Raw genomic sequence first — 12408 nt, 5'->3', positions numbered from 1 at the left:
CCTATACTTGGAAGATGTAAAAAGCTCTTTTTGAAAATTTTGGAGGCCAGCTGTTGCTCTTCGAGGTCAGACCTTCTAACTCGTTTTGTATGTTTTTGTTCCCTCCAGATAACAGTTGCTGTCAAATATTTTTCTCAGTTTGGATTCTTTCCCTGGAGCAGCAAGTTGTACTGCGCCCTCCATGGAGAAGAGCCATTTGCACTGCCAAATATTGTTGGGATAGAGAAGAAGGATGGCTATGTGCATTTTGATCTCGTGCAACTGCTTGCTTTGTTCTTTCACAGGTCTATCCTGAAGGTAAATCTCTCTTGATTGGAAAAGAAATGATCCAGTTCTTTATAGCTGTGTTCATTGTTTTCAGTAGAAATGAAACTTTTCTGAGTGCGCCTTTTCTTCAGTCCTGGTATAAATTCAAAACTCACTTCTAGGCTTTAAAATGTATGGACTTAAGAGTCCAAATCTGGGTTTGGAACCAAGTTTAACTTCTGTCCTTAACTCAGAAAAGAGGTACATGAAATTCCGGATTTAAATAAGCAAGTGCTTAATTCTCCTGTCACAGGTTACCTACTGATAAATCTTTTTAAAGGGAGATGTTCATACGAAGTAATAAGAGATTCAAGTCCTGGAGGGGTGGGAAATCCCAACCCCATTGAAGTCAATAGGAGTTTTACTTATAAATTTTAGGAAATTTGCATTGTGGGTTGAAGTTGGGTCTTTGGTCACTAGGAAACCTCCCTTGTTCTCAAGTATTAACTCTCTCCCCACCCCTTTATGTGTCTGCTTCTTCCTCCCTCTGGAGAGTGATTTGTGATTCCTGTGACTTAAAGATACTGTACTGAAGGCACAATGTACCAGACTATTTTATTTTTCTTAAAATACTCTCTTTAGTGCCATGGACTATGGGATGCCAAAGGCACTGATGTGCCCGATCTCAAGAAAACAATACTGACACGGAGGCAAAAGAAAAAGCAGAGCAGAGTTGACCTGGAGGAAAGTGAGGCTGAATCAGGGACATGGCATCTCTTCAGACATCACCACCTCTCCAAGATTGCTTTTAGGAGACGCCAGACAGGCTCAGCTAATGAAGGTAGCTGGACCCACAGAGAGCTACTTTTATATGGGGGGAGGCATTCGCTTTAATATTAAGATAAAGAAAATACACTTGGGACCATAATTTCAGTTGTTCATCTTTCTCTGGATATACCTACAAACAGAGAAGCTGGGCTTTCAGTGGTTGGAGTCTCTATTCTCACCCGTATTGGGTGCATCTACATGAGACACTACTTACTGCTCAGTGGTTACTGCAAGTACATGTATAAGCAAGTACTAAATACATGCACAGTAATCAGAGTTACTGTGCAGCAGTGCTGGCGAATGTTTAAGTGATGCTACTGCGCAGTAACCTAATAGTGATGTGCAGTAGCGTATTAGCATGGTTAGTGCCGTGACATGCTACTGCACAGTAATATTCAGCTACTGCGCAGCCAGTGTCTTGTGTATATGCGCCCACTGTCTATCTTTTTCTGATGCACCCACCACTTGGGTGCAGAAATTTCAAATAATTCCGACTGAATATTGTGTATTATGGGCCCCAAAACTGTATACATAGGGGATCTTTGTTTTAGTAACATCCTATAAGGGAACCTTTATGGCTGAATTAGTGCATTTTTGGAACAAAGAAAATGAACAAGAATTGTTAACCTTTTTGGCAAAGGAATACTAACGTCATTATGAAACTAATGGGTCTTGATTCATCTTCCTCTTGGTAGGCAAGCCTCAAAAGGAAGCCTGGAAGAGATGGAATCTTTTCAGAAAGCAGCCCAGCAGGAACAAAAAACTTGCCAAGAAGACCCTGAAACAACACTTGGTGAAGATAAAGAAACTGGCAATTAAAACGTAACTGGAACATTATTGGTAGTATCTATTAATAAAATGAAATGTTGCATTTCAGTTCAACAGAGTTCTGATGATTCCAGTTTTTATGGATCTTCTGTTTAAGATGCGAGGTGGCTATATTGATCTAATTATTTTTTAAAAGCTTTGTAGTAATTACTCACTAAAATTATGTATATTATTTTTTACTTCTAGTGCCCTACAAATCTATCAGCCGATCAGGCAGTTCTTCTACAACATTATTCACCCAGAGTTCAGCCCTGTCTGCGATGTTTATGCACTGATGTTCCTTGTGGATGCAATCAATTTTATAATCATTATCTTTGGATACGGGGCTTTTGGCGTAAGCACAAATGCACCTCTTCTTTCCTTTCTTATTTCTTAAAGCAAACTGCAAAGGAAAATGGTTTTGATTTTTTTTCCTTGAGGACTGTGGTAACTAGTCAGCAGGGTCCTTCCATAATTGGATACTCCAGGAAACTTTAGAGGACCTGTCTGTGTAAGTCTGGGAATTAAGAGTTAGGGAGAACCACGATGTGTGTAGGTGCCTAAAGACAGAAGAGGCTTTGTACTCTCTGCGCTGGACTCCTCTTTTCACCACCAGGGAAGCCATCAGAATTTCCCCTGATTTACAGTTGCTCTTTCTTGGTGTATTTGCTTCTTGATTCATCCTTAAAATTGAGCAAGGAGTCTCCAAAGGGACTATTCACAAAGGCAAGACAGGCTAACTCACAAAGATAACAGTCACTAGTGGGGGCAATGGAGGAGGAGGCAGTGTAGGAGTAGATAATGAGACTGGAACAGCTGTGGGGCTGCCATTGCTTTGCCAGGAATTCATTTTTCATGCATTCACAGCTTGTTTCATTTCCCCCCCTTTCTCTAGCCATTGCTTTGCTTTTATAAAGTGAGGAGAGAAGATTTCTTCAATGCAAAGATCAGAGATGACAACCCATCAAAAGAGAAGGGGTCAATCTCCTTCAAAGCGATCAGCATCTTACCTCTGTATATGTCAGTGAGAGCTGACAGCACTCACTGTCCTGAGACACACTCAGGATTGTGTCCCTATTGAACAAGGAGCCTGTTTGAGATCCAGAAAGCATATAAGCATAGAACTTGTGACAAGGCCCCGGAGTGATTGATACAGGCTCATGGAGCTGAAGCCCGGCCCCATTTTTGCTCTATGCTCAGCATTGTTATTTGCCTGCTGAGATGTTCAGTTTTAAGTCACAGACCCAGGGATTTCAGTGGGTAGTCAAGCCTCAGATTCACACACAAGTTTTAGGATTTGCTTGGGTTTCCTCCATCTGCCTGGAAGGAACTGCTCTGTGTCAGAGAAGGTGATTCTGACTGCAAGCAGGGGAATTGGCATCAGTAATATCAGTTGAAGCTGTTAAGAGGGAAAGATCCAGGCTTCATGCAAAACGTTCTTAGTAATAATGAATAGGGGAAAATGGGAAAACCCCAAGCACAGCTGAGTCTGGGCTGATGCTGTTATATTGGCTTGAATTAAGCTTCAGATCAGACCTGGCTCAAGCTGGGGATTTGAAAGCTGGATCTGACCATTTCCAAAAATAAGAGGCATTTGATTTTTAGAGGCTACCTGTGGCTGGATCTGGCTCTATGGTGGGTGCTCATTTTTCTGTAAAAAAAATACAAATAAAAAAAGGTTTAAAAATATCTGTTCTTTAGGATCCTTCACGAGGCACCTGTAACCTTGTGCAATCTGTGCCTCCAAGATGATTTTCTATGTGATCCTTCCAAAGTGGGGATTTGCTTATAGGCAGAGGGAGAAGAATCTGGTCTTTCAAAACCTGATACCACATCCAGCCTTATTGACAGATACAAACCCTTTGCTTCCAGTGGTCTACTTGCCTGATTAGGGATCACGCCCATAAGTTCAGATTTTCCCCCTGCTTAGCGGATATATAAAAACACTGGGTGAGCCCTGAGCCTTATTAGTTTTAGTTTAGCACTGTTTGGTTGTTACAATAATCCTTATGATTAATTGCAGAAATACTCGGCAGCTGCTGACATAACCGAATCACTGTCAGAAGATCAGGTCCCTCAAGCCTTTCTGGCGATGCTCCTGCTCCAGTTCGGCACAATGATAGCGGACCGGGCCATTTACTTGAGGAAAACCATGTTTGGGAAGTGTGTGTTCCAGGTTGTCTTGGTCTTTGGCATTCACTTTTGGATGTTCTTCATCCTGCCAGGAGTTACTGACAGGTACAACTGTATCCTGCATCATATGAAAATATTTCTCCCTTATGACCAGTCATTGCGTTCAGTGAGAAAACAAACAACAGCAATGATGGCTTTGAAGTCTGACATTTCTGTGCACTATCAGCAGATGCTAAATTTATGTTCCTGGCACTTAAGCTAAGGTGGGTGGACTTGGAAATCAGTAGTGAACAGATGTAGACAACTTCATTTTCCGCAGCAGTCCTGATAAAGAGAATGTAGTTCACTTTGGCCAAAGAAAACACTAGAGTGCAATTCTGTGTCCAGATTGTACCCTCCAGTTGTACGGCTATTTTGATTGTGCAAATGACCAAATACACATTTCATCTGCATGCTCAACAAGTATGACGGAAAATGCTGTCCTTGGAAAGGGAGACATTAGCAGACTTTTGGTATGGCAAGGGAAAGCCTGGGCAGGCAGAAGCAGTCTCCCAACTTTGGACGCAACCTACTTTGAAGTGGTTCACTTGGTAACTACACTCCCTTCAGAGATGGGCCTTTACTATTTCAGACTGGGGGAAGAAACTGTTTTGTAGCCCTTGCTTTGAATCTCATGTTTGCCAAGTTCAAATCCAGGCCGAGGGGGTCACTGTACCAAGAAAGTTAAAATAATGATGTAGAAAGTGCCACGTACAAAGTGCAATGAAATTTGTGTTCTGTTCACTTGCAGGAGGTTTAACAAAAACCACGTGGCCCAGCTTTGGTACTTAGTCAAGTGTATTTACTTTGGCTTGTCAGCATATCAGATCAAATGTGGATATCCCAAGCAGATCCTAGGCAACTTTCTAACCAAGAGCTACAACTGCATAAACCTCTTCCTCTTCCAGGGGTAAGCATGGAGGTGATATTCCCCTTTGGCAACAGAGACAAAATATTGTGGACCAAGTCCAACTCATGTTAAAGTCAGTGGCACAATCCTTACTGAACCAGCATTTAGTCTGCACATGCTAACTTCTTTTTTCAGGGCATGTGTAATTTATGGGAAGCCTGTCAGAAGTTAAGCTCAAACCCCAAGTTTAGACTTCGAAGGAAACAAGAGTACAGTGTAAATGCCATTGTTTCACTTTTGAAAACAACCCACATTAATTACTGCTGCAGCTGCCCTTCTCTGATTGTTACTATCCTACATAATCCCTCAAGGAACATTTCAGACAAGTCATCTCACTTCCTGGCAGTCTCCCCTCTGATAGATCCTCCCCGATTGCCTGGAATAGCTGCTTATGCTTCCAACATTGGTCATGGGGACATAAATACTATAATCCAGTTTCAAGAGGCAAGGAAATATTAGCAGAATTTAATGTAAATACTGTATAAATCATCCTAAAATAGCATGGTTGTGAGATGAGCCAAAGACACCAAAAGAAAGTTAAATAGACTAAGTAAATATAGACTAAATATATTCCACTCCTGGAATTGCCACTGGAATGGTTCCAGACAGGAAATATGTTGAAACACAACCTTGTGGTAGTGATATTAAAAAGCCATTGGCCAGTTTGGCAATGTTTAGGATGAATTTTATGTACTCGCTGCTTTTTTAAACACATACACACAGAGTTAAATATTGTAAAAACTATAAAAAGACTGGAAAAAAGATGTTTCTCAGATGGGCTCTCTGTGCATGTTGTACAAATTAAGAGGCTTTGCAAGGAAACTTAAGGGACAAACATTGTTTCCTGCAAACTTTGAGTCCCCCCTGTGCAGACAGAAATGCTGAAAAACTGTCAGTGCCATTCAATCTGTCAGCTCAGCTGACAGAAACAGTCATTTGTGCACTAAGGTAACAGAATTTGCACACGTGTGCCCACTTGGATCAGTAAATGAGCTGTAAGTAAACTCTGCATTTTGTGTCAGGGACTGCTGGTTGCTCTGGGTTTCTACAGCACTGCACAATGGCCCCAGTTCTGCATGGCTGCTAGGTACCTCTATAATAAGCATGATTAGTTGCAAGGATAGTTTTTGGCATGCGTACTAGCACCCAAGAAGTACTCACACAGGCACTTTCACACACAGACAGGAGGAGGCCAGGGCTGAAGACCCTTTGGAAATTTGATCTGCAACAGTTGTCTTCCAAACTGGAAGTCTTCCTAGTTGGGCAACTGGGAACATAGGACTTGCCAGATGGGATCAGCTGAATGTGTCATCCAGTCCAGTGTCCTGCCTCTGGATGAGGCCAGTAGCAGATGACTTGGGTTGCTCCTAATAGACAGTTATGGAATAATCTGCCCAGGGGGAGAGGTTTTTTCTTTGCATCAGGCAGGAACTAACCACTAACTACCTGGAAGCAGGAGGGTTTCTTGCTGCAATCACCAGGCATCCTCTGCTTCCTCAGAACATAGAGCTACACATCTGCATTGGAAAGGAAACAGTTTTTCCATGGAAAGATAAAGGCAAAGTCCACCAAAGCCAAGGGTGATTTTTCCAGGTTCAGTAAGTTGTCTGCTAGGACTTCAGCCCCTGGTATTTGCACAGGCATCCGTCCAAAAGGTGGCTAACGTTCTTTCTTGGTTTAACCGGTAGGTTCCGAATGGTGCCTTTCCTGATAGAGCTGAGAGCAATCATGGACTGGGTTTGGACTGACACCACGCTCAGCCTTTCCAATTGGATATGTGTGGAGGATTTGTATGCAAATATTTTCATTATGAAATGCTTGCGCGAGTCTGAGAAGGTGAGTGGTTCCATTTTTGCAGTCCCTTCTTGGTGACAGGCTCTAAAGCAGACATGTCTGAGGCCGGTGCTGGCTCTGGGGGAAGACATCTGCTCCCTTTACACTCATGGAGAGAGAGGGGGAGAGTTTTGCACTTGAGCAGGCCCTTCCCTGCATGGCAGCACTGCAAGTAACAGTTGTTTAGTGAGTTGCTGTGTAGGCAAATGAGGCAGTAGCAATTATCACCCATCTATGGGGCCTGGCTGGGAGAGGGGATTTAGGCTCCAACTCAAAGACTGTAGCCTCTTCAGTCTCTAGCCGTTATAGAACTAACTTGCAATGCCTAACTCTTCCATGTCCTGCCACCTAGTGGAAACTTCAGCTTCTAGTTAGGGCCAGAAGCATACAATGCATACAGAAGGCAATGTAGAGATGCACCTCCTAAAAAGGGAGAATCAGGCCTTTAGGCACTGGATCCCCAGAAACCACAAGCTGGGTAAGGAGCTGCCTGCCTAACTCAGCCAGCGGGAAGTGCCACCCTGCTCCTCGGAGAGACTTCTTAGGTGCTGAACTCCATGCTGCCGGGAGGCAGCTTTCTCTGCCCGGGATTCTCAGCTATGAACTTTGTCCTGCAGTTAGGTCATTTAGGGCGGATCATTCAAGAATAAAAGAGCTCCCTGGTGCTAACTGAGATGTCCAGGGGCTAGGACACTTGCCTAGAAGGAAGAAGATGCCAATTCAAGCCCCTGCTCCGAATAAAGCAGGGTGGAGAGCTGAAAACAAGATCCTCTCACCAGCAGGCTCTTGGCTGCAATGACATGCCGCAGAGCATCATCCCCAGCAAGACCCAGTGTGCTCTGAGAATACCCCTGGGTGAAACTGGTGCGGGAATGGCTGATTTGAGAACCCCACTGGGGCTTAGGTGGTGTTTGGTTGAAATGGCATCAAGACGTGGGTGAGTGCAAACGCTCGCCAGCCCAAATAAAGAGGTCTTGGAATTTGAAGCAAGCATGGGATTATTAGGTAGCACCTGAGCAAGTTTGACGGATCGCTATGGCACTTAAGTATTGGATCTAAGCACCTAAGTGACAGCATACCCAAGGACCCTTCTGGATTTAGCTCACAGACACCACACGTGGGAATTTGGTTCTCTCTCAAGTGTGGAAACTACTCGCAGCATCAGTTCTGTGGCAGCACTGAGTCTGAGGCCAAGACTTGTGGGGGCTCCTGTGTTATCAGAAGCTACTCCTGTACTTATTTGCAGAGAAATCTATAAATTACTTGTTGGCCTGATCTTAAAAAAAAAAAAAGACTCCATTAAAAGCATTACTAACTGAAGGTTAAGAACAAATATTTAATGCTGCAGATGAGTGCCTACATCAAAATCACACAAGGTGAAGATGGAAGAGAATTGCTAGGTTATAGGTTATCATTCTGACCCATGCAGGGTTGTCTTTGTGGGCCATTATTTCATTAGGAAGGGCTGAGATATCTCTTTCCTACCAAGTCTTCAGCTGCTACAGTCCAGGACCTCTTCCCTTTAGGTACTGTGCTACTTCTTAGTATTTTTTGCTTTTTAAGGCTTTACTCCAGCAGAAGCTTCACCCCAGTTGTCACCCCATCACACATGGCTGCCAAAGGTACATGCAAAACCACCAGGTTATTTTCCAAACGTTCTCAGATGTTTGCCAGCTTCCTTCTCCTCCCCCTTCCCTGTGCTGTCCTACCTAATTTTCTTGCAGTTTTAATTACATCATAACCAATTAATTATATTTCTTTCTTTGCAGAGATACCCTCAACCTGCAGGGCAGAAGAAGAAAATGGTTGTGAAATATGGCATGGGGGGCTGCCTTATCTTCATCCTGATCTTCATTTTGTGGTTTCCACTGCTGCTTATGTCACTTGTTAAAGCAGTGGCAGGAGTAGTCAATCAGCCCCTGGATATCTCGGTCAAAATTACGATTGGTGGTTACGAGGTAAAGTATGGCTCTTACAGAAGTGTTGTGCACACAGTAGCCAAGAGGTTTTAGATTAGGGGTCACCCCAGTGCAGAATTGCTAGCAGCAGTTGGAAGTGCTACCATGTGAAGACGGGAAATGGGAGATGTCAAAAGGAAAGGAAGGGCAATCAAAAGAAAAGGGGAGGGAAGGGAAGGTGGTGAATCTTATTAGGTTCCTGCTCCATACCTGGTATTGGGAGATACTGTCTTGGATGTGGAGGGGTCCCCAGCAGCACGGAGAGCCCCATAAATATCTGCGATTCACCCTCTCACTCTCTCCTAGCCATTGTTCACCATGAGTGCCCAGCAGAGGAATCTGATCCCTTTCACTCAAGCAGCATATACGGACCTGACCGCTCAGTACGCCTTTCACCCGGTAAGTGGCACCCAAGCAGCTCGTTGAATACGGAGAACCCGCATTTCCTCCCACCCTGCCCAGGAGGATTTCTTCACCTGGGTCGCAGTGCTTTGGGTGGCTACATCACCTGCCTGGAAAGGGAAGATATCCAACCAAGGTCTTGATGACAGAGGGATTTCAGCAACACCTGCAAATCGTGGAATAGGCTGGTGGGGTGTTCCAGTAGGGCTTTGCTTCAGGGGGAATGCTAGCAATTTGAAGCCACAGCAGCATGTCCTGGGAAAGTCTCTCCAGACTAGGCGTGCTGGGCCCAGAGCCTAACAATCCCCCAGGCAGCCTGCTTTCTGCCTGTAGACAGCTGAGTTATAGTCCTCCCTCTCAGCACCTCTCCTTGTGGGAGGCACTGCTGGGCTGATCCTAACCCGATCCATCAAGCGTTGCGCTCTTCCATTGCAGTGTTACGCCCGATTGCAAGTTAAATGGTTTTCTAACACTGTTTGCACAAATTAATGGTCTCGATCCTGCTCCTACACAACTCAGCTGGCCAGATTCTCACACCCAGTTGCAGCCCTTTTTGTGCTTATCAGGTGGCTCAAACAAACTGAACCAGCTGCAAACTTGCAGCAGAGGACATCTCTGTTGGAAGCAAACTCCCTGTGAGCACATCTGTGCTGCTGCCAGGGCCTGTGCTCCTGGCAAAGGGCAGGAGATGGGCCTGATCAGGCAACATGAGTTGGCAAGGTTCCTCTTCACATTACTATGCTGATCTTATGCTGCTGTTGAGCTGCCTGGCATCACCTCTGTGGAAGCTGGCATTGGCCCCTAGCATCTAGTTGCAAGCTGTTTACTGGATAACCCCACCCCACGCCTACTCCGTACCAAGCAGAAATCTGGGAACTTAGCTATGAGGCTGGATTCTGGTTTTTGAGTATTCTCACCCTGCCTGGCCCTGTCCTCAGCACCAACCTAACCTGGTTAGACTCTGCAATTTGGCTACAGTTAAGGTTTAAATGCATTGTAAAGCCTGTGTGGATAGGGCCCTGTTGAACGGTTTCCAGTCTCAGTGTCTTACCCTTTCTGTTCCTCCCTGCCCAAGGCTGCCATGCAATTTATAGTGAATTATAACGCAGAGGACATTGTCACTGCTAAAATAAAGAGCAATGCCAGTTTGCTGTGGCACATCAGTCCAGCGAGCCGGGAAATCATGATAGAAGAGCTCTCCAAATCAACCGCTATCTACGTCCACTTATACTGGACAGTTCAAAGGTAACAACCGCCTCACAGCCAACATGACTTAAAAGATGCAATTAAAATCAGTTTCCTTTTGCCTTTTCAAGCTACTTTTCCTCAGAGTCTGGAGCCAGTTTCCATTAACTCCTTTAATTATCCAGCCAACATTTTAATTAGTTAAAATAGAACAAGCTGTGCTGAGACCATTGCTTATCAAGGTTGTCTTCCCCCCCTGCTCTCGTGTCATCTTTTGCCTCTTTGGGGCAGGGACTGTGTATAGCAGGAAGCACAAGGACCCTTGCCCATGACTGGAGTGCTGAGGAGCTACCAAAACGCAACCAACAATGGCTCCTTTCCCTTGGGGATCTCCAAACCCTTAACAGATATTCAGGACTCAGTCCTGTGCTTACCTCAGGGCTGGCAAGAGATTATTCCCTGCCGTCTTCCCAACACTGCCTCCAATAATGACTTTCACTAGGGCTTGCAAGGGCCCTAGTAAGACAGCCCAGAGCTGCCTTGTAGAGTGTCCAAGCCAGTGGGAAGGCTCTCCCAGCCATTAAATGTCTGTCGCAGTCAATGGGGACCTCCCAAATAGGACCCATGGACCACCACTGGAGGGAGAAGCTTACAGTGCCCTTTATCTTGGACCACTTTTGTGCACTGCTCTGAACTATACCTCACTTATTCTTCTTTTCTCCAGGAATGCATCTCTCGTGAAGAACGTGGAGGCATCTGGGCAATACGTGGTGCGGTACAAAGAGAAGGAGATAAGAGAGCAGATTGTTCAGATGCTGAAAGGGGTCAGGAAGGAGCCCATGTTAGTATTTGCTTCTGTTTGGGCCACAATTTCAAAACATGCTAACGCAAAAATGAGGGTTGGTGCACACCATAGATGAAGCTCATCTGGCTGCTGCAAGGGAGTGTCATTCTCTATGTGCCCCTCGCTCTCCTTGGGACTGCTTCCTGTTTTTGGACAAGGAGGGAGCATGGGTGTTGTTCTCACTCCTACTAACACATTAGCTTGTGTTTACTGTCCTCTTCTGCTAAAACATGCTGGGGCTGACAAGCATGGATTTATAATCCATGTAACCCTCCTCCTAGTAACAGAGCAGATACAACAGGAGCAGCTGTTTCCCAACCCTTCCCTGCCCATGTACCTGGAGGAACCATCTCTATGGTTTGGAGGACTGTGATCTCTAGCACCTGTTTGTTTCTGGGCCTCCCTGATGCAGCCAACGAGGGCATAACTTAATGAGAGGGAATCGTTTGCTGGGAAGGGTGTTACTGGCTATGGAGGGGTCTTGCAGCTGTGGGGCTCATGGCTCTTCCACTTTGTGTAATTACTAGAAAAGAGATGCGAGCTCTAGGTGCCTGCTACTATTGATGATTGGGGTCTCAGCTCTCCCTCTGTAAAATGGGGGAAAACAGAACTGCTGTAGCATTTAGGCATGTTGTAAGCGGCTCACATAACACAGCAATGGGGACCAAGAACGTACCGTAAGGTAGTTTCTGTGATTTGCTCTTTGAGAGCTTGATAGAGCAACTGTCACTAACAATTGTGGCTAGGAGCTGCTGCTTGGCTTTCCTTTCCGTTTGGTTCAGTTTTATTTCTAAGTGGTGATGAACCTAAGGATCAATTTGTAAGATTGAGGAACTTGGCAATTCAAAGGCAGCTTTTGGATTCTCTTTTTTCTAGACTGCTTCCAGGCCTCATACCAAGATACTTCAGGGCTAATGCTGGAGTAGAAGCTAAAACTGCCCATCGGCTGCAAGTTGGTAAGTAACAGCATGAAAACAGTGAGTGTGGGGGGCGGCGGGTTCTTGGTGGAAACCTAAAGCTCTGCCCAGTCTGGGATACAAGAAAGGAACCCTGTCTGATATAGACTTCTGCATTTCATGTAGCATCCACATTGAACTGTCAGAAAGAGAAGCCCTTCTCAGTGAATCCATGCTCATGAATTAGAGACCATTATTTTTTACATGCTCAAAACTGCATGAGCACAGATACTATGTGCTGCTTCAGAAAGCAGAATCCCATCTAGG

At 45.0% G+C, this 12408-nt stretch overlaps 1 protein-coding gene across 1 annotated transcript in view; it reads left to right on the top strand.

Annotated features, from left to right (window-relative positions):
• The window catches only part of LOC102383865 (piezo-type mechanosensitive ion channel component 2-like), a 110954-nt gene that overhangs the window by 97132 nt on the left and 1414 nt on the right, over positions 1 to 12408 (top strand). Inside the window, exons 44-55 of the mRNA XM_025204702.1 lie at positions 109 to 297; positions 889 to 1087; positions 1770 to 1896; positions 2089 to 2236; positions 3905 to 4119; positions 4805 to 4963; positions 6652 to 6799; positions 8566 to 8754; positions 9061 to 9153; positions 10232 to 10401; positions 11066 to 11182; positions 12062 to 12141. Of these exons, the coding sequence (XP_025060487.1) occupies positions 109 to 297; positions 889 to 1087; positions 1770 to 1896; positions 2089 to 2236; positions 3905 to 4119; positions 4805 to 4963; positions 6652 to 6799; positions 8566 to 8754; positions 9061 to 9153; positions 10232 to 10401; positions 11066 to 11182; positions 12062 to 12141 (1834 nt within the window). The remainder of the gene's footprint in view (positions 1 to 108; positions 298 to 888; positions 1088 to 1769; positions 1897 to 2088; positions 2237 to 3904; positions 4120 to 4804; positions 4964 to 6651; positions 6800 to 8565; positions 8755 to 9060; positions 9154 to 10231; positions 10402 to 11065; positions 11183 to 12061; positions 12142 to 12408) is intronic.

The sequence above is a fragment of the Alligator sinensis genome, unplaced genomic scaffold (genome assembly GCF_000455745.1).
Source record: "Alligator sinensis unplaced genomic scaffold, ASM45574v1 scaffold970_1, whole genome shotgun sequence".
Classification (NCBI taxonomy): domain Eukaryota; kingdom Metazoa; phylum Chordata; order Crocodylia; family Alligatoridae; genus Alligator; species Alligator sinensis.
The sequence above is the reverse complement of the archived record's forward strand: the minus strand, read 5'-3'. Positions and strand labels throughout refer to the sequence as shown.